Here is a 23,513-nt window from a genome sequence, read left to right on the forward strand (position 1 = left end):
ATAGGACAGGTTGAATGAGTAGAGTCAGCAAAGTCAACACAGAGGTCAAAAGGAGGAAAACAGAATCGGAGAAAATGGAATTGATGCCTTGGTAACGTAGAAGAACAGGAGTGAAAAGAATGGTGCATGAGAAAGCTAGATGGAGAAGTTGTTACTGCAGAGTTGAAGTTACTTTTTCTCTACCGATTCTGGAGAATTGAGCCTGATGCCTTCCACAGAGTGGTTCTCAAAACTGCTGGCTTTTCATTTAGAAATCTTAGTAAAATTCATAACTGGAATAGCTCCCTCTACTCAAGAGTTTTTGATTAGTAGACCTAATGTGGCATCCAATAAAATACATTTGTAACAAGTTTTTAAGTAATAATCATTAATGAGCACCAGCTGTAAAAATCTATTGTATAATTAATTAATTTCTAATGGATCTGTGTATCTTTCTTAGAAAAAACTGAAATAATAGTTACAAATTACATTCTGTATTCAGTGACGGAGTCAAGAAAGACTGTGGGTATTCACGATTGAATTCAGACTGCAGAAAAAGGCTGACATTCAATAAATAATTGCTGACCCAAATGCTTGCAAAAGCATGGTGCTGCATGCCTATAATTCCACAATCTTTGAGGCTGAGACAGGATGATCGTGAGTTCAAGACCACCCTGGATAAGGTCCTATCTCAAATGTGGGAGAGAGGTGCCAACTTCAATTGCACAATCAGAAGAGCGAGTTGTTGACACAGAAGTGTTTATTCCTCAAGATTGAGAGTGCCCAAGACTCTAAAGTATGTGGCCACCTGAAAGGACAACAAAATTTGTCAGTCTGACATTCTGAATTGTGATAGAAAAGATGACTAGGATTCAGGTGCAAAAGTGGGAAATACAAATGAGAAAATGATAACATTTATAAGGAAACGAGTGATAAAGGCTACTTTGAACTTCAAAAATTACAGGATATCACAACAGCATAGAGGAATAACTAAATTAGGGTAAGTGAAAATACTATTCATTAAATTACTTCTTAGTTTTTGTTGTGCTTTTTTGAGACAGGGTCTCATGTAGCCTAGGCTGGTCTTGACCTCATTATATACCTAACGCTGGTCTTGAACTCCTGATCCTCCTGTCTCCCACCACCCAAAAGTACCACAACCACAGGTACTGGGCCTATAGACATATGTCACCACAGCTAGAACAAACAAACAAACAAACAAAAACTCTATCAATACCTTTTGTGTTTTTATCCATTACTTTTTCTTCCTCCCCCATCTAAATTTTATTGCAGTAGCCTTTTTTTTTTCCTACCGAGCACGGAGCGCCAAGGGCCTTGTGCTAAGTAGGCACTCTACCACTGAGTTTTTCTTTTCTTCTCTCTGCTTTGCTTTGCTTTGTGGTACTGGGAATGGCAAATTGAACCCGGGGCTCCACAGATACTAGGCAAGTGCTCTACCACTGAGCTGTATCAGCTATTAAAAAAATCCCTTTATGCAATATCTTTCAGCTGTTCATATGATCAAAACTATTTGTGTACATTTTTCAGTGGAAAGTTTATTTTGAAATTTCATCCATATATGTCCTTAATATGTTATGCATATTTCTTCTTAAGGGTACTCCTGAGTTTTTATGTGTTTGGCCGATTGTAAGTGACAGTTGTACAGCTTCTAACTGGTTATTGCGGTCTACTGTTAACTTTACATGAAATTTGTTCTTCTTTGACTTCGCCTTTAAATTGATTTCAATACTTTACCGTTTGGTAACAGAGTTAAATAAAGTTCAACATATATTAATTTCTAAGTCTGTATTAGACTTAAGATTTTACCTTTTTTCAAAGAAATCTTTTAGCATTTAAAATAAATTGTTATCATCCTATATTTCTAAATTATATTTGATAGGCTTGCATTTAGGAACTTTGCCTCTAAACTCAATAATTAGAGTATCCTGATTCTGGCTTCAAAAACAACCTGAATAAGTCTGCAACATTTTCAGGTCTATAGCATTATAATAGAATCTGGGTTATTTCAAAAACTTCGAAGGCACTCACTGATTGAAACTATATGAACCTAAAATATTTCTGGGAATTCCCATTTGATTATTATTGTCTTCAGCATTTCAGATCATTTTATTATACAGCTTTTCAATAATTTTGTCATTTAAAACTAAAGTAGATATGTTAAATTTCCCTGTGATTTCAAGATTTCCTAAAGTATAATTACAGTAATCTGTAGTTAATTCAAAAAACTACTTCTATGATGTTATTTGTCATTCGTCATTTAAATTTTATTTATAATTCATTTTTGTTTACTTGATTAAATTTGCTAGAGGCTTATCTATTTAATCCATCTTACCAGTCCTCCAAATCAAGCTCTTGGCATCAATATTATATTGGATTCTTAGATATGTAATTGCATTCTTCATTTTTAATAAAATGTTATAAATTTACTTCAGAATACTAATTTCAAAGTTTTGACAAGTCATGCTCTCAACTTTATTATTTTTATTACTTTGCTACTTTTTCTTTGGTTTGATATTTGCATATAAATGTGTTCTGCTATATTAAAGTTGCTAAAGATTTTTGTTTAAATTTGGGAAATTTGTACATTATCATCAGAAATAAAGCCAATGTCACTTCTGCTACTAAGAATTTGCATATATTTTCTGCAGTATAACTTGCAATCATTTTTAAATTTTCCATGAATATTTGAAAATAATGAATTACTACCTATAACATATTTTAAAATTTTATTAATTATAATGAATAACTTAGGTTTTCAAATTTTCCAAGTACTTACATTTCGGTGTTCTTTGTTTTCATGCTTAAGTTATGTCAAAGTCTTCAACGCAGATATTTTCATCATTTTTTTTTCTACTGCTAAAGGTTTTTTTTTGTATATTTAGATATCGTTATTTTAGTTAAAAATGGTACTTAGTCATAAAGTTCTAGCCCTCGCTAAGGAGCTAGTCGTAAATGACAGCTTGCAGGGAAGGGAAAGTTAGTTTTCATGAAGGGTATGTCCCCTGGTAGATCAAAAATGGTCCAGTGGACGACCGCACACTCACAAACATATGGGCAGGACCATCTGGATTGATTTTTTTTTAAATCCATGAAGGTACAATGTTGGGTGGGTATGGAATGGAGGCTGGGAATAAATGGGGAAGAGGATGAATATAATCAAATTACAATGCACGAAACTCTTCAATAATTAACAAAATATTCAAATTTGCTTATGAATATGTCTTTAATATGGTTAAACATTCTATCCATTTAAACCTTTTGAAAACAGCCTGGTTCTATGGCTCTTATTTTTAATTTTTTTTTCAAGTAGAAAAGTGACCTGCTCAGATGCTTTTTTTTTGAAGCATGGATTGATTGGAAAGAGATAAAGCTTAATGCTGAGAAGCCAGTGGGAAGGGTCTCAGAATAGTACAGGTGAGAAATCAAGAGTGATTGAATTGAGACAAACTAACAGAGATTTAGGGCAGGTTAGACATGTCAAGGCTTGAAATTACTTGGACTAGAGGGCGAGGCAAGAGGTGGCTTGACAATGACACCCTGATTTCTGACTTAGTTACCATCATTTAAAGGGCAATCAATATCGCGCTGGGGATTTGCTTCAGAGGTAAAGTGCTTCCCTAGAATGTACAAGGATCTGGGTTTGATCCCTGGAAGTGAGCACCTGCACACACGTGTGCGTGTGTGTGCACGCACAGACACAGACACACACAGACACACACAGACACACAGACACACACAGACACACACACACAGAGAGAGAGAGAGAGAGAGAGAGAGAGAGAGAGAGAGAGAGAGAGAGAAGCTGGATTGGGTTTTCAGAATAAGCCATTTTCGAAGGTCTCTTTGTATGTCCATCTTCAAAGGACTTAACTCAAGACCTAAAGTCCAGTATTGGAACTTTGTCAGTGATTTATGTAAACCAAGGTCCTTTCACTTGTGTCTAAGAAAATAGGATGAACACTTATAAACTATAAGCATATCACACTTCTTTTATGTGTTAATTTATGAAGAACAGAGACCGTTTTCATAAGATGGAGGGAAAATTGGGACTAAGCATGAAGGAACTAACTTCCCCAGTAGTCCATAGGGAAGGTTAAGCTTTCCACAAGAGGGCAGCATCATCTCATAATTATGCATGGAATGCCTCAAGTAATAAGGGCTGAAGTGGGGGTGCTGAAAAGGTAGAAAATGTAGGTCCTGGGAGCCATAGATCCTTTTACCCCATAAAAACCAAAGGTCCCTGCTATCTCCAAGAATGTAGTTAGAGCCACTCCTAAGTGATGTTTTGTAATGGCAGTATTGCTATAGTAGAGAAAGAAGAGAGGGTGAGTGGTTAAAACCACAGCATCTTCACATCCCTTTGTGGAACTAAACTCAGAAACTTGTCTGTCAGTATTCACACTCTAAAGTGCCTCTGTCTTTCTACAATCAGAATTTCACCAAGAGCCATGTTTTCTGTTTAAATATTTGCCACCCCCAATTGTTTTCCCAGCAAATCATACTCCCCAGACTAGGGTACAATGCACATTACAGTTCTAATGCATTTCCCTTCTGACAGTGTTCGTCTACTCCAGTTAGGATTCGTTTATACCTCAGAGAAGGGAATGGACTGAAATTCCCCAATACACCATTATGCATCTATGACCAAACCACCTTGACCTTGGAAGCCAAGCTCAATCAAGTTTGGCTAGTACTTGTAAAGAGGAATTTTATGTAAATTAAATTATTTGATCCTCATAATAATAACACTATTCGAGCAATTACCATTTCTATGCGATAGAGCCAAGGAGTAGCATTCATGAAACTAAACAAAAACTTTTACCAAGTGAACCCTCCATGAAGTCTTACTTACAATATAAATCATAACAATTCAAAGTGGTAAAGATGTAGATCAATGGCAGAGTACTTGACTAGCATACCCAAGGCTTTGCAGTCCATCCCTAGCATATGAAAAACAACCCTACATATAAAATGAAATCAGTGACAATATGGCTGTTATATAGTACAAGGCAGTACTTACCATGATGCCTATATCTGGAAAGGCATGGCTTAATACTAGGTACCAGAAGATCATGCAATAAACCAATGGAATTCTATATAATCTGCCCCATGTAATTCCAAACTGTTACGTTTTAGGGAAAGATTGTTTGGATAAATTGTTTGAATGTTACATGAGATTAATAGAAGAATTTATGATAGCTCTCCTTCTGGCTTGGTTGCTGGAGTGTCATCAAGATAGGAAGCTTTGGTGAAGAATAAATGTGTTAGGCATGGAGCAACCTATTGTACTTGAAACGCTATAGGCACATCTAAATATAAATGTCCAAGAGGAAACAGGCTATATGGTTTGGGACAGAAGAGTCAGAATCATCCATATATAGATATAAATTGAAACAGGAAGAGCCAGTGATATTGTTCATATTATAATTTCTGTATTATGATAATATCAGAAAAGGTAGAACTTCTGAAAACGAAATGTTTAAGGCAAACATGGTCAAAGTGATAATCAAGTAATAAAGGAGACTGGTTAAAACATGGGCAAAAAGGAAGAAGACACAGAAGTAAACAGAGCTCAGATGGTGAGGACACTTGCCTAGCTAGCATCAGGAGGCCCTGCTATCCATCCCCAGGACCACAATAAAAAATGTGTGTGTGTGTGTGTGTGTGTGTGTCTGTCTGTCTTCATAAATACATAAACACAACCTTTCAAGTCCATATAGTGTTATTTGCATGTCTATCTTTTTGGGACTGACCGTTTGATATTGGATAACTGATTAGTGTTATTCCTGGGGAAGGCTGTTTCTCCTGCTCTCAATGACAACAATTAAAGAAAAAGAGACCATGAATTTGAAAGCAAACAAGGGGAGAAGGTTTAGAGGGAGGAGAAAGAAGACAAAAGTGATGAAATTACATTATAATCTCAAAAAAACAAAGAAAAAATTTAAAAAGGGTAACATTGACATGACTACACCCAATAATGTCCCTGCCCTTCCTTTTGCCTGTGTAATTCCATTTAGCCAAAATGTATCTATTTCTGATGGTTTATTTTTCTAATTCTATCTACTCTTTAGCTCAAATTTTCCCTCCTCTTTTGAATGTAAGTCTATTGAATCCTTTTTCTCTTTAATTATCAATTTCTGTCTAAGCAATCTATTTAACGAGCACAAGGAACTCTGTGAAACCTTTCATTGCGTCTTTATATTATTAATTTTTATTGACACATACATGCTTTTTTTCATGTGTGAAACCATACAAGGGTAACATTTCTGACTTGGAGCTTGCTATAGCCTCCAAAGAGCCTACCATGGCTGGCAGTCGGATTCTTTTACATCTCTGTTGATATGTGATGATTGAACAATAACTGTTATGACAGAGGAGACAGAAAAAAACCTTAGGTTACATAGACCTTTATATGTTTTTAGTCATTGAGTCCTCAGAATAGCGAGTAAATTGAGTTCTGAAGAAGCATTTATCTGAAGGGGTAGGTATACTGAGTATATGACAGTGTCAAAATACGAACCAACAGCCCTTTGACCATTCTGCTTTAGTTGTCGGCACAATTCTGTCCCCATGAACTACCTCTCTTGTTGATGATAATGATACAGATGGCATTTTATGGAGGCTTTATTATCAATCAAGCACTTTTCAATGGCCTCGGCACCTGTACCTTACCTCCTGACAATCAGCTTGAGGATCCTGAAGGAGCCTTTGATAAGGATGAGGGCCTCTTGGCGGGAGCCATACAATGGAGTGCCATTGATATTCACCAGCTCATCACCAGTCCGCATCTTCTGGGACAAGGCTGCCTTGCCTCCATCTTCAATCTGTGTTGCAGAGAACAAAACAGAAAGCGGGACGTGAGGGGACTTCTGCCCTATAATTTTCTTTACTGACTTCTCCCAACCTTGTAGCCACAAGTAGGAGTAGGAAAGTGTTCCATGCAGCTTCAAGAGTAGCTGAGGAGTTGATCACAGGCCATGGTCACTGAAGGCAGAGCTTGAACGAGCTCTTGAGAAAGGAGGCAACAAGAAATAAGGCAACTCCTCCCTAAAGATAGCACTTCTATAAAAGAAAGCGATGTTTAAAAGAAAGTCTATTGTGTTGCTGAAGAAGCCCCATGGCATTGCAAACTGTGCACACAAATTAGAGCCAGAAGAGCACCATCAAAAGTGGACAAATCTTTCCGTACTTTTGGACGGGCTTTGGAGTCTGACAAAGCTGGGTTTGGATTTTGACTCTACTACTTTCTAGCTGGGAGATCCTGAAAAATATACCTAACACTTTAGAATTAAATTGCCTTTCATGCAAACCGTGGCTAACAAAAGCACCCACCTCACAGGATAGCTAGGTCACTTTTTGGGAGCTCTGAGTCCTTAGCTCAGTATGAGTTCTGATTCTTATAACAAGGAGGCTGATATTGAAAACTTTGATGGTGACTTCCAGTTCAATATTCTGTAGTCAGAATCCCCAATTTTAAACATATGAAGTAAGGACAAAGCTATTGTTTCTTCACCACATTCCTAGCATAGTACTTGCCAATGCACATTCAGAAAAAGCTGGGGATGTGTTACTAATCCACCCCAATCTAAACATTCTCAATATGATCAGAGTAATCTTGGCAAAAATGTTTTCAGGCTGCAATACTCTGAAAACAAAAGTACAAGCAATAGCCACTGGGGTAGATAAAAGTCAAGCAGAATGGCCCCAAAGACCCAAGTTTACAGGAAAGTTTGTACATAATATTCCACTTAACATAAAAGTGAATTCTACCTGTTAGAGTATTAATTCTATCTAGAGTAATGGGGTCGTCTCATCCATCATTAACCTATTCCCCAAGCACTTAATGTCTTTTAGCATGCACAGAACAACAAACCCACTAAGTGGTAGAGATACACAAATAAACAAAGCTCTTAGCTCCTAGCCCCAGAAGGGAAATACTGTCTAAATTTTATATGCCCCCCTGAGACAATCATGTTAAATAAAAATCCAGCCCACCCACATTAAGTGTTTTGGGTAATATATGAAGTAAGAATGATCACATCATCCAATTCTCATGGGAAGGAAGCTTCTAAGTGAGTTATCACTGAGGGCTGACCCTTACTGAGGCTACGCTTAGACTGCTTTTCTTTCTGCTCTCTCGGTCTCTTAGCACACTCCCTGAAGCCCACACCATCAAAGTCAGAATATTGCTTTTGGGATAGGTAGGATCTTTTGAGATCAAAGAAAAAATATCAATTCAGGATTTTTAAACACCATTAAATAAATTGAAATTCTGGGTAAATTACAGATTTATTAAGTATATTGCTGCTAACCCAACATTTATTAACCTCTAAGAAATCACAGCCTAGCCAGTTGTCTCTCTCTCTCTCTCTCTCTCTCTCTCTCTCTCTCTCTCTCACACACACACACACACACACACACACACACACACACACACTTTTTCCAGTGTCTGGGCACCCATTCAAGATAAAACAACCTAATAATGGCAAATGGGGAATAACTCTCAGCAAATTAATTAGGATTATACTTTTGTTTCCATCGTCATTAGCATTACTGCCCCATAGACACTACTGCCTGCCTTAAAATATTACCTACTTAGCCACATGCAATGATGATGCATACAAGTGAAGGGAAGGCAGGAGAATCAGGAGTTCGAAGTCAGTCTGGGCTATGTGAGATGCTGTTTCAAAAACTACAGCACCAGCAACAATAATATTAATGGGAAAATTGAAGTAAAGCACTGTAGTTGCTTTTCAGAAAATCAGTTTGAATGACTCATTCTGGCTTGCATGAGAGGCCCTTAGCTTTCTGACAGTTAACAAGTAACCATAAAGAGGACTAATTAATGAAAGCTCATCATTTTTTTCCCACTGATGCACATTAGTCTTAATTAACCCTACACATTTTGTATTCGTACAGCTCAATTATCCATATTACTGCTACCCATAGAAAGTGGTCTCTTCCACATATATTGGTGTTAAGTAGAATCTCTGGTTAAGTATTCAGTTATATCAAAAAGATGCTTGTTCATTCCAGGTCACAAGATAAACAACAACAACGAAAACCTTTTAAACTAAAATGCTTAATTAATGCTACTCCAGTCAAAGCCTTCACACTGCTACTTTAGCTGCCATTTTCTGCATTTATGTAAAGACTATTTGTTTTTGAACTATAGCTGTAGGTCAATTGCCCCTTTTTGTAGTCCACATCTCTTCTGAGTCACCAACAGATTAGTCCTCAGAACAGATGTGTTGACTGTAGTAAGGTCACTCTAGTAAAAGTATGAAGATGCTCAGATAAGAAACAAGTGATTTTTTGTTACTTAGCACAATCCAGAACCCAAATATATTCAGATAAGGAAATACGGTTCCATTTGATTGACGATCCATTGAAGTAAATGTCAAACTAACCACTCTGTAGAGGCAGGGTGTTTATTGGACTGTATAACTAACTTCTTACCCATCAGGACTTTTGGGGTTGTTTTGTATTAATGTTCCTCCCCTATACTCTATCTCCTTCCTGCTCCATATCTGATTTTTCCATCTATTATTTGGCCTTTTGACAGCTAGACTTCCAAGTCAGTAGCTAAAATGCACATTTGTTTATAAAAAACACTTGCTAATGTTCTTCGTAAGGGAAAGAAAGAATAAAGAAGAGGAAGACTAGAGAGGAAAGTCAGCAACACAGAGGACAAATTCATCACAATGGATGAGAAAATCAGCAACCTATTTGAAAAAGTCAGCAAGGAAATTGATATTTTAGATGAAAAAAAATAGAAATATTAAAAATAAAAAGCTCAAGCAACCAAATAAAAAACACAGTAGAAAGCAGCATGGATAGACTCCATCAAGCTGAAGAAAAAATATCAGGGATAAAGCAATACTACACTCAAGCACCAGTGAGGAGAAAAAGAGATCAAAATGAGCACAATAATCCAGAAATCCAGGACATAATCAAAATACCAAGTCTATGAATCCATGGAATTGATCTGAAACTAACCTGGAAGCCCCTTTCTGAAGGCTACCTCTCCTTTTACCCAAAGATGCTATGCAAGCTGCCAAGGGAGAAAACCAGTCAATATTCCCTACACAGCTGTGAAGTCCAGGAACCACAACATTGACCAAATGTCAAGATGTCCCTAGTGGTGCTGTAGTGCCATTTATATTTTAGGAATAATCAGCGACTATTTAATTGGACTAACGGTTTGATCCACAGGAGAGAATTTATGCCTGGCATTGTAAACTTCTAATTACCCATGGTTAGTGAGGTTATGGACCATGGAGGAGAACTTACTACTACAAATTTCTTAAACCAGTATAATTTATAACTGTATTCTAAAGACTTATGTGCACGCGTGCGTGCGTGCGTGCGTGTGTGTGTGTGTGCTTGTAACTCTCACCCAACATTAATGAAGCTTTTCTTTTAGCAGCAGATGGAGGGAAACTAGTACAGTAACTTACAATTGGTCAAAATTTAGAGAATAGCTGGCTGTGAGTGCCCATCCCAAAATGATACATCTAAAATGCACAACCCCTATACCTAAGGCAGATGAAGGAAATTTTAAAATTGTAAGAGCCAGGGGATGAGATAATGTCTTCTACACATGACAGGGAAGCTGCACCCATGAAGCCTTAGCAATAAAGTCACATACACCAGACTTGCATTATGACATCACCAGCGGGCATGCCAGCTTAGATGGCTGGAAGCTCACAAGCTCTCACCCCTAGATGAAGAGCTATAGAAAATGAATGATTGCTGAGAAAAGGAGAATCAGTGTTCTCCAGGGATGAGCTTCCTAATGTGTTAGCCAATCCTTAGTGATCAACCAGAAACACATGCACATATGAGCAGTGCTAAATAGACTCAGCAGTACCTGAAGGTAGATAGATAGATAGATAGATAGATAGATAGATAGATAGAGACAGATAAAGAGATGGATGGATAGATGGTAAATAGGATAGGATGGATTTAGATTATATATATTTAGCAATAATAATTTAAAAGGATGTCAATAATTAGAGAGGGAGTAGGGGAACATGGGAGGGGTAAGAAGGGGAGAAAAATGGAAAGGATGCAAATACAGTATTCATGTTTGGAATTCTCAAAATTAAATAAAAATAAAATAAAATCTCCTAAAACGTAGAAAGCAAATAAACAGTATTAAAAGCTACATGAGGGGAAAGGATAACTCTCCAACAAAAGCAGAAGTAGCAGAATAACATCAGCTCTCTTGTCAGACATGCCCAAACGGAAAAAGCAGGAGATGACATATTCCAAGTACTGAAAGCAACTAACAACTAAGAATGTTATATTCAGCAAATTTCTCATTCGAAATTGATGGAAAAATAAGGACACCAAGACAATCACAAGCCAAGGCTGTTTATGACAACCAGGGTAGTGCTTCAAAAGATACCAAAAGAAATATTAAACACAGAGAAAGAATTAGTTTCATGAGAGAGATAAACAAACAAACAAACAAAAACGGTGAGCTAGGTAAGACTCTATCACATCCAACACAGTAAATCAGCAAAACCCTAACACTAATGCATGAGAAAGTAGAGAGAAAACAATAATCCAGGCAACCAGAAATGTAATCATCAAAATAATAGGAATTAGTACATATCTCAGTAATAGCCTTAATTATAAATGCTCTTCAATCAGCAACAAGGAGACACAGACAGGCTCACTGGACTTAGAAACAAAACTAGACAGAGCTGGTTCTGAAGAAAAACATCAGGAGTAAAGACACCCATAGAGTGAGAATCAAAGGATGGAAGTCAATCTGTCACATAATTAGAAGCTGACACAAGCTGGGGCATCTATTCTGCTATTTGATAAAGTCAGCTTCAAAATTAGAAGAAATAAAAGACCACTACATATTAATAAAGGGAACAACAGTTCATTAAGAGGCAGTAATTATCAATGTGATGTGACTATGATAACCTCTGCTTTCTATTCTTAAAATATGGGTAATTTTAGGCGTCAAATGAAACTTTCTTGGTCAGTTCACCATAAGCCTTACTCCACCAGTTTGTTCACATTTTTAAGAAGGTAAAAATGCCTGTTAGTTGATACACTGTTTCTGCAAACAAACAGAAAAGATTAATATAAATATTACACATATCTCATATATATGTATATATCCTATATATAAAGATAAATACAATATTAAGATACATATCTTTCAACGATGCTAAGACGTTATTTACGGGATATCTCATCTTTGAAAGACATTCAAATTTTTAATAACACCCAAACACATGTTCAGCATTCTGTTGTGTTTTGGCAGATCAGTACAATGAAATGTAGAGATGAGGATATGCTGGCTTTGGCAAGTTCAACTATTAAGAAATATACTCACCAAAGACAGACAAAGTCCTCGCTCCTTCTGAAATTGAGTGTGATATCATAAGCAGACTCAGATTGTGGACTGTTTCTGATCTTCCCCCTCTTCACTGTTAAAATCTCTTCATGCCAGGAGAAATTAATCAGGGTGCCCTGAAAAGAGCAGATGTGGGCTTTGAAACCTCTGCAATCTCTTTGCCATGGCTTTCAACACTTTGATTCTAGTTTATAGACACTGTCTACCTTAGCTTGTCTCTCATATACCTCTCAATCATCAAAATAAAACAGCCTAGGGGAAAAAGTTCTTTTGTACCTAATTTCATCTTCTATGTTATCCCATAAAGACAAATAAAAAATAAATCTGTCTTTTTTTTCTGTGTGGCAAAATTTTAATTTTAAAAATTAAACATAATTATTTTACATCTAGATACACTGTATACAAACTAACCAACAGAACACACAAGAAAATGTACAGACAAAAATCTGTCTTTTACATACATGTTAATTCTAAAACAATAGCCAGTTTAAAATATGTGGGGGAGCCTAGGCAGTTTGGATGCTCACCTTAGGAGACCTCGATAGAGGTGGGCGGTCCTTGGGCTTCCCACAGGTCAGGGAACCCTGATTGCTCTTCCAGCAGATGAGGGAGGGGGACTTGATCGGGGGAGGGGGAGGGAAATGGGAAGCGGTTGCGGGGAGGAGGCAGAAATCCTTAATAAATAAATAAATTAAAAAAATAAAAAATAAATAAAAAAAGAAATGCTATTTTAAAGCAATAATACATATATATGTATGTATATGTATATATATGGAGATATATGTATATGTATATATGGAGATATATATTTATATATACCTCTGAAGTAAGGAAACAGATACCAGGGGAGAAGTCATTCTTGCCCTTTGCCAGCTAAGAAGCAGATAATCAAATCCTATAAGGAGCTACCCTGTGGATCTGGCCCAATGACTCCCCTGATTCATAGTCAATGGAATTCTGATGTGGCCAGTGGTGTCATCTATCCCGAAGGACAACACCATCCTCCCCAGCTGCTTAATCACCACCTGGTTTACAAAGCCTCACAACAAAGGATTTCAAAGTTCTGAAACATTACATCTCCCCAGAGATTAGCCCAAGTCAAATTCCCAGCATCTTTGCCAAAACCTCAGTCAGCCCAGAGCCAAGATCAGCTTTAGGAATTAGGTGTTAAGAATGGGGCAAGGCATTTAAAAGCAGTGACTCTACATCAGCAACCAAAAGTGAGAATGTTTTTGTTCCTGCCAATGCAGATGGTCCTACTCTCTCCATGGGCCAGGTAAGATAAGGCAAACATGACTGCACTGGGATGAATTTAGGGTCTCTCCCATTATTCGCAGGCATGCTCACTGGGGTCTTTTTGCACTTTATTAATTCAAGCCTTTTACTTAGGATAAAGTCTTTTGCTGATATTAATGTTATGGAATATGCATTATATTATCCATAAATAAAATCCTTTATATTGGGTATGTAAGCTGAAAAAAATACATATAATTTTTATCTGTATGTAATATGTTTATTTTAATTTATTATTAATATTAATTTAATATTTTAATTAATTATTTTAATATTTTATCTGCATATAATAATAGTATAATATTCTATACTAGAAAATATGGACCATAGAGAGTTTTAAAAAATGAATATTGTAGAGGAATACATAGGAATATATTTTGTGACCTTGAAGTGGGAACAGGCTTCTTGGTCAGGATACAAAAGTCAAAAACCACAAAAGAAACCAAAAATTGTATTTCATCAAAGGTGACATTGAGTAAAGTAAAATGACAAACCATATCTGGAAAAATATTCATAACATGTATCTGACAAAGAAGTAGTGGGGAGTATCTGGGAAAAATATGGCCAAAACATATTGCCTGAAATTTTTAAATAAAAAGACTAGAAAATATTATATATTTAGAATACTGAAAACTGCAACAAACAGCCAACTAACTGGCAAAATATCTGAGCATTCTCTGAGCAAGCACTCTACTAAATGAGAGAGTCAGATGCCAAAAAAGCAGAGGAAAATGTGTTCACTATAACGTTTGATCTTGGAAATGTAATCTTAAATCATAGAAAAATATCTCCACATATTTTCTAGGATGGCAAAAAAATTAAAAGACTGAAAAATACTAGCCTCTGAAAAGAATAAGAATCAATTTGAACTCTCAATAATGCTAGCAGGTATCCACAATTAAATAATTACTCTAGAAACTCCTTCGTCCTAGAAATACCTGAGGGAAAATGTATGGGCTCATAAAAATTTGCCTATTCACAACAAAGGAAAATGGGGAATAACCTAGAAGTGCATCAGTACATATATTTATACAAAACAGCAATAAAACACGTGCATCTCAGGAACATCATACTGCATTAAGATAAAGAGACAATTCCGTTACATGATTCCATGTGACAGTCGGGGAACAGTAAAAGGTAATCAGTGGGGGCTAGAGAGATGGGCCAGTGGTTAAGATTGCTTACTAGTCTTAGAGAAGATGCAAGTTTGGTTCCCAGTACCCACTTCAGGTGGGTCACAACTACCTGGAACTCCAGCTCCAGGGGATCCAATGCTTTTGTCTGACCTCTACAGGTAACTGTACCCACACGCATATACACATACTCACACAAAAACACACATGCATAATTAAAACTAAAAAACAATGAATAATGATTACTTTGAAAATTAACTATGTGAAGGGGGTGTTAGAAATGTTATACATAACCATCTAACTGTTGATTATATGAAGATATATATTCTTAACATTTATTGAGACTGTATATAAATCAGTCCTTAATTTTCAAGAAAAAAACCAAATATTTCTAAAGTAAGCAGCTTATATTGCTGCAAGGCAAACCATTTTGTATTAATGGTCAGCTTCCATAATAGGGCTTTACTGTATGAATTGACACATTCTATAATTCTCTGTTTTGAGAGAGTTTTCATCCACATTTGCCCCCAGGGTTGATACTTCCAGTAGGAAATAAAAACAAGGATCAACACTTCATTTCCTTTACCTGCCTACTGGCAAAGGTCAAAGGTTTTGTTTGGTTTTTACAGCTCCTGTCACCTTCTATTGGCATATCCTAAACATGGGACCAGTCCTTACTGATTGTCAGAGTCAGCATCTGCTACTCTTCTTGTCTATCCCAGATATGTCTTTCTTATGGTCCAGGATTACTAACACCCATCCCTAGAAGTGTAACCTTATCAGGCCAAGGCACACAGCTATCTAAGTCTTCCCAGGTATCAATACTGGCCTTTCACTGGATTGCCCATGATTCTTGGCTATTCATTGATGGAGTAAGGTCATTGGTTAAAAAAATAAGAAACTGCTTGGCTGGCCCTCATAGGTTAGAACACAGGTGGGTGGAGAAAACAGAACAGAATGCTGGGAGGAAGAGGAAGTGAGCTCAGACTCCACAGCTCTCCTCTCAGGAGCAGACGCCTCAGAAGAGACGCCATGCCCCACTCCCAGGCAGACACAGGCGATGAAGTTCCGACCCAGCATGGATGTAGGCTAGAATCTTCCCGGTAAGACCGGTGCTTACAGATTATTAGAGATGGGTTGATCGGGATATCAGAATTAGCCAGTAAGGTCTAGAGCTAAAGGGCCAAGCAGTGTTTAAATGAATACAATTTGTGTGTTGTTATTTCGGGGCATAAGCTAGTGAGGCGGCCGGGGTGCTGGGGACGCAGCCCTGCTGCTCCTATTACTACAATTCATTATGATTGGAACTAAAGCAGTAGCCTCCTGTCTTCTAGAAGAAGTTGTTATCATTAGAGTTCACTCTAAACGTACATGATCAGCTCCTCTATAGGCTAAAACTGTCTGGGATAAACCAGGATCTCTAAGTGGCCTCCAATATGAGGAGAGCATGAGCATAAGCCTATGAGACCAAAGGACCAGCATTACTTTACACAGAATTCAGCATACAAACTCTGGGGGCTTGGTATATAGCTCAATGGAAGAACAATTGTGTGACATACATATGGCTCTGAGTACCAGCCCCAGGATCATAAAAAAAAAAACAAAAAAAACAGCAACAACAAGTCTATCCTGACATATCAACTCATAGGCATTTATGAATTCTACATAACTATCAAATGAAAACAAGAACATGTGTTAAAGTCTAACAGACTACTTAGAGATGGCAATAACACTGCTTGGATTAATGTAATATAATCTTTATTTCTACACTACCAACCTAATGTTAATATGAAAACTCTTAATTGATTTGATCAAAGCCTATTTTAAAATAGCTCTCTGGATGCACACAAAGGGAAATGACCTTCTGATCTAAAAGGATATGATTAACTATTTGGAATCTGAACTCTCTGCAAGCCAAGCTCACTGAATAGCTCAATGTTAGTTCTCTGAAGCCATTACTCATAACCTATTGAAGTAGTAAGGGCGGCGGGGCTGCGTCCCCAGCACCCCGGCTGCCTGCTCAGCTAGCTTATGCCCCGAAATAACAACACACAAACTGTATTCATTTAATCACTGCTTGGCCCTTTAGCCCTAGCCCTTACTGGCTAATTCTCACATCCCGATCAACCCATCTCTAATAATCTGTGAGCACCGGTCTTACCGGGAAGATTCTAGCCTAGTCCATCCTGGGTCGGAGCTTCATGCCGGGAGCGGGGCATGGCGTCTCTCTCAGGCGTCTGCTCCTGAGAGGAAAGCTGTCGAGACTGAGCTCACTTCCTCTTCCTCCCAGCGTCCTGTTCTGCCTACTCCTCCCACCTATCCTCTAACCAATAAAATGGGCCAAGGCAGTTCCTTTATTAGCCAATGACCTTCCTCCATCAACCTATTATGCAAAAAAAGCCAAATGCAGTTTCTAAAGAGTGCACAAACCCAACATTAGTCATTTCTGACTGAAAAGAAAAAAGACTAATACATTAAACAGTCTTCGGGGGAGAGATTAAAGGCTGTCCATGGAAACCACTAGCCTGCTCTGCTAAGTGGGACCCACGTGATCATTTTTCTAGGTACCTATGCTTCTCCCCCAGATGTGGAAGGAGTAAAACGGAGCTTGTTTTCTATTTTCCAGAGCTGGACATCTGTATTCCACGTCCAGACCATTGTTTACTCCCATCTGGGCTCTTTCCTTTCCTTAGCAATGATTTGAATCTCTGGTCTACCTGTATCCCTCTGGTCAGTGGGGAATGAAGACGAAAAGAATCACCTGACTTCCTCCCATCCCCTGCTGGGCTACCAAAGCAAAAGGCTCTCAGAAAAGCCGAGCAGTGCCAGGCATCTGTGTACAGTGTGAAGGCAAGAGCGCAATATTCTTTATTTGCTTCAGGACAGATCTATCTTTAAATTAAACTGTCACACTTGCTGTTGCCTTCACAGAGAGCAGCAAATCTAGGAGCAAGTGAGCCATCACACTGTCGCTTCTGAGCTTCCTGTTCCCAGAGTGACGGTGAAATAACACACCATCCCTCTCCTGCTCAGTGAGATGTCTAAGGCATGGCTTATTCTTACAGCAGATAGCATTTTCTTTTTTGAAGGCCAGGATTAGCTTCGAGGAAAACAAAATGAAAATGAAGGAGAAACCGATGGGCATGTTATGTCAAGATCTGTGGGGCCAACCATTCCTTCAGCTTTTTTGGGTTAAGTTCAGACAAAAAGAGAGAAACCTATTTTTTTAGCTCCTGTCCCTGCTTATTTGCATTTCTCTAACCTTAAGCTCAGAAGTAGAGCCTTGTCCCTTACCCAATAATGCTGGAGCGGCTCCGCCAGCAGACTCCACACACCTTGGCATGGGGTGTCTTCGCAGGGAGGATCACTCTGGCAGTATTTTATATCCCCCACCTGAAGAAAACTCAATTGACCCCTCCTGAGCCACCCTTCCACTTGGCTCACTCTCCTGCTAAGGCATTTGAGATTGCCTAGTGTGCCTTCTCTAGTGTTCGCCTAGCTCTTCTGCTCTGTCTCACTCCTTCTTCCTGGGACTCCTGCAGATAAAGTTCAATTCATCATTAATATCTGCTATTCATGTTCACTATTTAAACCAGGCAGACTAAGAAATGATTCTTACAGTGTAAATAGCAGATCAGAAGCTCAACATGATCTCACTATGCACATTTTACTGAGTTCCTTTCATACAGTCCCAGCACATACACACACACACACACACACACACACACACACACACACACAGAGAGAGAGAGAGAGAGAGGGGGGGGGGGGAGATGGTCAGAATATTCCAGAATAAGCAGTATTTCCTTGAGGCAAATATCCCTTGAATTGCTTAAAGAATAAGTGTTAGATTTCTAATTGAACATGAAGAATGAAGCTTTTAAGGAGACTTAGGTGCACTGCAATAATACCTTGTGCCAAGATAGGATTCTCCTTGGTGTAACATTCCAAGCCTTGGGATATCAGTGTAACACATAGATAAGCCTTTCCAAAGAAACTATGAACACGGAGAGATTCAACTACTCCCAGCATCAGGAAATTCAAAGTACCATATATTCTACCTGTCTGTATACAGTCATTTCAACAGACTTTTTCAGTCTAGTATTTCTGGAAAAATTTAAAAGCAAACACAGACCATGAGTATAAAGCAGATTTTCAGTTGAGTTAATTCTTAACCAATTCCTCTAGGCCCCTAAAAGTTGTGTTGGGAGAGTGGTTCTCCAATGTTTGAAGGGGAGTAGGCCCTAATCTGACATTATGTGACAATAGTGCCTATTTAAAGACCATTTGCTCAGTAGATTTAGAATTTTATACCTTAGTGAGTCTCACGTTTATGCCTTTATGAGGTTTTCCTATAAGCAAATTCACAGGTTAGAAACTAATCCTTTATCAAGCCACACTTTGTGGTTTGGGTTTAGAAAACACGGACACCATCTTTAAGTTACACTATCTATTATCTGCAGTGTGCATTTGGCACTGCTGGACAGTAAGTGAGAGTGAAGTTTTGTCAGGTCTGATCCGAATTACCTGTGGCTGCTGGGAATGATATGGAATTACACAGTATTTAATGGTTCTCTGGCAATTTGCCTTGGCCCGAAGCCAAGGGAGCTAATGCTTCAATCAAACTGCTCTCCCTACCCCCACACCAAGACACTGGCAGTTCCGGTCTGGATATGCCTGGTTGAAGCTGCAGGGTTCCCTGGCCCTGTCTCCTCTTCGTCCTCCCGCTCTTCCTCCTCCTCGACCATTTGTATGCCATGACATATTAATGGCCTCCGCAGTTTTACAGAGACAAATTGCTTGGCTAGTAGTTATAACGAGAAGAGTTTTCGAGATTTGATTAAAACAGAAGAGCCAGCCGAGAAAAGGGGAGAAGAAATACCAGTTGGCTCTTGAGCTTTCTCCAGTCGCACCATGAGCTAGAACATTATCCTGACGGTCACGAGCCCTGGGCTCCACATTGCAGCGCTACCTACAAAGCAGGCCTCCCGAACCTCACAGCCTAGGAACACATCTCTCCATGGGCAGGTAAGCCACCCAACAAAGGCAATCGCAGCGTGTAACAAATTGCCATCTTCTGTTGTCGAAACTGAATGGCCTTCGGCTGGGATTCTGGCACAGATTGCTGTCATCACTTTGCGTTAGGACAGTAGGAAAAGGCCAAGTATACAAAACCGAAAAAAAAAATCCCCCGATAAACTTGCAAAAGCACAATTTACAATCAGAAGATGCATCATTTCCTGCCCTGATTGTTCTCACCCATACCCGTTCACCACCGACCCATCCTCCATTGCTTTTACAACTCCCAGTGGCACTTCAGCGCTAGTCACTCCGGTTTCTAGGCAAAGGTGAGCCCTAGATCCTTTGTCTAACTATTCTAAAGTCCCACTTACTGGCTCTACAAGGGAGAAAGCTCATTTAAAGAGACTAGCTGCCACAGTACCAGCAGGAGGGAGGGGCCAACCCCACAGGATTCCGACTCGGGCACTGATTGCTGCTAACTCCTTTCAGCTGCTAAGGAGAGGCCCTGTTGGGGGCGGCAGGAGAGGAAATGGGTTCCATGTACAGTCCGCCTTAAATTGCTCACAATTGCGTGCTTGCAAATAGCCCCCACGAAACATTGCACGTGCCTAGCGCAGGCCCTAAAGCTTTAGGCTGTGCCGCACTTTTCGCCCAGATTGCCTGAGTCACTCTACTATAGCAAAGACGATTAAACAGTTGGCAAGTGAGATATGTGCAGGGAAGACGAGGGGACTCCGAGGATAGTTAAAGCTGGGCCCGGAGAGGATGCTTTAAATATGACTTTAAGGCACAGAAAGGATTTAAAGGATTTAGAGGCGGAAGGCCAACTGTTCTCAATTTTGATTGAAAACGGGGTAGGGGGGAAAGATACTGAAATTGTAATAAGAGGACTTATGATGATAACAAGAAGGAAGAACTTCCTGCCAGGAAAGGTAGATAAATATTAGACAGAGTGGAGTGGCCAGTCAACGACAGCTATGGAATATTTGAAGTGCTTCTCCCAGCGGTAGAGGCGAGGAACAAAAGGCAGCTGAAAGCCCAAATTCAGGACCCTTCCAGTACCCAGACTTTTCTTCTCTGTAACATTTCAGAATCTTTAGAAGGGTCACCTACATTCCTGAGCGGGAAACAAGAGCAACAAGCAGCTCACTGCTGCTCCCAAATGTTCGAATTCACCCCAACTCTTTAGACATGTCTACGAGACAAGCGTGTACTCTGGTTCCACAATCGAAAGGGGGAAAAAGGGCTCACTTTTGACTTGCCAGGGCCCCTAGCCCATGCATATGGGAACAATATTTTCTGAGTCCAAAGCAGGATATGGTCTAACAATTATATTTATAGGGACACAAGGACAGAGTATGTGAAATCAGAACTGTCCTGGGAGGTGTGGGCTGTATGATCTCCATAGCCATGCATTATCTCTTTCGGAGGGGTCTGACACTGGAGGGGTTAAGGAAAACTGGACTGTGTTGTCTGCGGGGCTGCATTCTTTCTTTGTCTACAACCAAATCAGTTCGGACTGTGAAGAGAGCAGTACAAACCGAAATTCCTCCTGTGTACATTGCTGTGTGTCCTCCCCCACGCACAGCTGTGCAAAAGCCAAGGGCCTTGCCTGTTTCTCTTCATAGACAGCTCTGAAGGATATTAGAGAAGGGAAGAAATGTAACCTGAAATAAAAAAAAATCCCACTCATTCATTCATTTCCTAATTCCTTCCTTCCTGACAACAGTGGTTCTCAAAGAGTCGGCCCTACACCGGCAGTGCTACTGTCTCCTGGATGCTTGTCGGAAACGGAAATCAACCTCTCTAATGTCGACTGAATCCCAAATTGTGGGGCAGGGCCAGTTATGTGTGTTTTAATTCCTCTAGGTGATGATGAGTGCTACAGTGTGGAAAACCCCTGGATTAGACACTCTCTTGGCAATGCTTATAATGACAATCAGCAATAATGCCATCAACCAAGAAATCCAAGCCACAGGCACGTTCACTAAGGATACGGATTAGCCAGCAATATCTCTGCTAATCTAGCCTATAATGTCTCCCCAAATCCCAGGATCATGGAGTCATTTGACTCTTACCAAACTGTAGTTGGACACAAAGTTGACATTGGCAGGTTCTACCATTTGTAGACTAAAAGTAACTCAGAGTGAAGAACTGTCTCTTGTTTGAAGATTCCGAGATGTCTCCTCTTAACACCATTCCCTAAATAATACAATGTAACAACCATTTACACAGCATGTACAGTGTATTAGGTGTCCTGGGTAACTAGAAATGATTCTCAGTATTCAGGAGGAGACCCACAGGTTCTGTGCAAACACTATGCCTTTTATATAATGTATTTGGGCATCCCAAGATTTTTCGTATGTATTTGGAGGATTTCTGGAACTAATCCTTCATGGATACTGAAGAACAACTGTAATCAGAGGCTAGGTTTCAAGGTGATAGCGCGGCTAGTTCTCTCTAATAGTCCTTTTCAAATAAGCAAAGGGTTTCTCATCTAAATGCTACTCGGATATACATACACTACTCTTGAACATTCTGAGAATATATTAGCCATTTAGCCTCAATATGAATCTGAACATACTAAGGCTCACCCTACAAACTGAGCCAGGAATATTTCCTGTTTAGCAGCATTATGTTTTATTTTGAAACAGACATAGATAAAATGACAACCACTTAATGCTGGTCCTTAAACCTCACTAACATTAAATTACAATTAAACAATTATTGTTTCATCCTGATCTAAACTGATATATTTAATCATAATGTCTACTTAAACAGGAAAACGAAACGCTTCTGGGTGAATTAATGATTAAAGTGAAGGGCACTGAGTGCCAAATCTTATTAAATGGCACCTGGTTCTCCTGAACAGTATCAGTTATTAGACAAAAAAAGAGATCTAAGCACAGCCTTGTAATTAATCAACTACTTCTGGTTGCCACGGAAGCTGCTGGTTATGTTAAGAAAGTCACATAGCATAGTTAATTCAAATCAATGCATGAGAGGCAGAGGCCAGCCTGGTCTTCATTGCAAATCATACCAGGCCAACCAGGGTTACACAGTGAGAACTTGTTTTAAAAAAATCAACACATGGACATTTCTGGGGTGATGGTAGCATTTTATGTATTAGCAGAGATTTAGAGTACACATATGCACAGTATATCAAAACTCACCCTTTGATACATTTAGGATTTGTGTATTTCATTATACAGGAATTTTGCCTCAGAAGAGGAGAATTCTAAACATTGCACACGGGTAATACATATACTGAAGTTTTTGTGGGGACTAGCTCTTAACTTACTTAGAAATGTATCAGAAATAATAAAGCTATTAAGTGGAACAAATCAAATAGGTAAATAGATCTATGATGAATAATAAAGTGAACCATAGATTATTCAATAAAAACTCCAGTGCCAGGCATGAGAAACCTCCTCTCAAGTTGTTGGTCAAGGGAATTCAAAAGATCTACATAAAAATACAGGGTTTGGCTGTGACCTTAGTTGCTTCCCAGATATTGATAGTAAGTCCTTATTGAAGAAGACAGAGAAATTTATCTGAATTTGACCAAGGGACCTCCGCTCTGCGTACTAGCCCTCATAGTACTGAGAGGACTTATGCAAGCTGCCAAGGGAGAAGAGCAATCAGTAGTTCTATCCAGACGTAAAGTCTACAAACCACAACAG

At 38.9% G+C, this 23,513-nt stretch overlaps 1 protein-coding gene across 1 annotated transcript in view; it reads right to left on the reverse strand.

Moving 5' to 3' along the window:
- LOC121444390 (protein Shroom4-like) overlaps nt 1-23,513 on the reverse strand; it is a 204,845-nt gene that overhangs the window by 91,675 nt on the left and 89,657 nt on the right. The window contains 1 exon segment of the mRNA XM_041646205.1: nt 6,673-6,824. Coding sequence (XP_041502139.1) covers nt 6,673-6,824 — 152 coding nt within the window.

Source organism: Microtus oregoni, unplaced genomic scaffold, assembly GCF_018167655.1.
Source record: "Microtus oregoni isolate MIOR12 unplaced genomic scaffold, Mior012 000121F_ref0000216, whole genome shotgun sequence".
NCBI lineage: Eukaryota > Metazoa > Chordata > Mammalia > Rodentia > Cricetidae > Microtus > Microtus oregoni.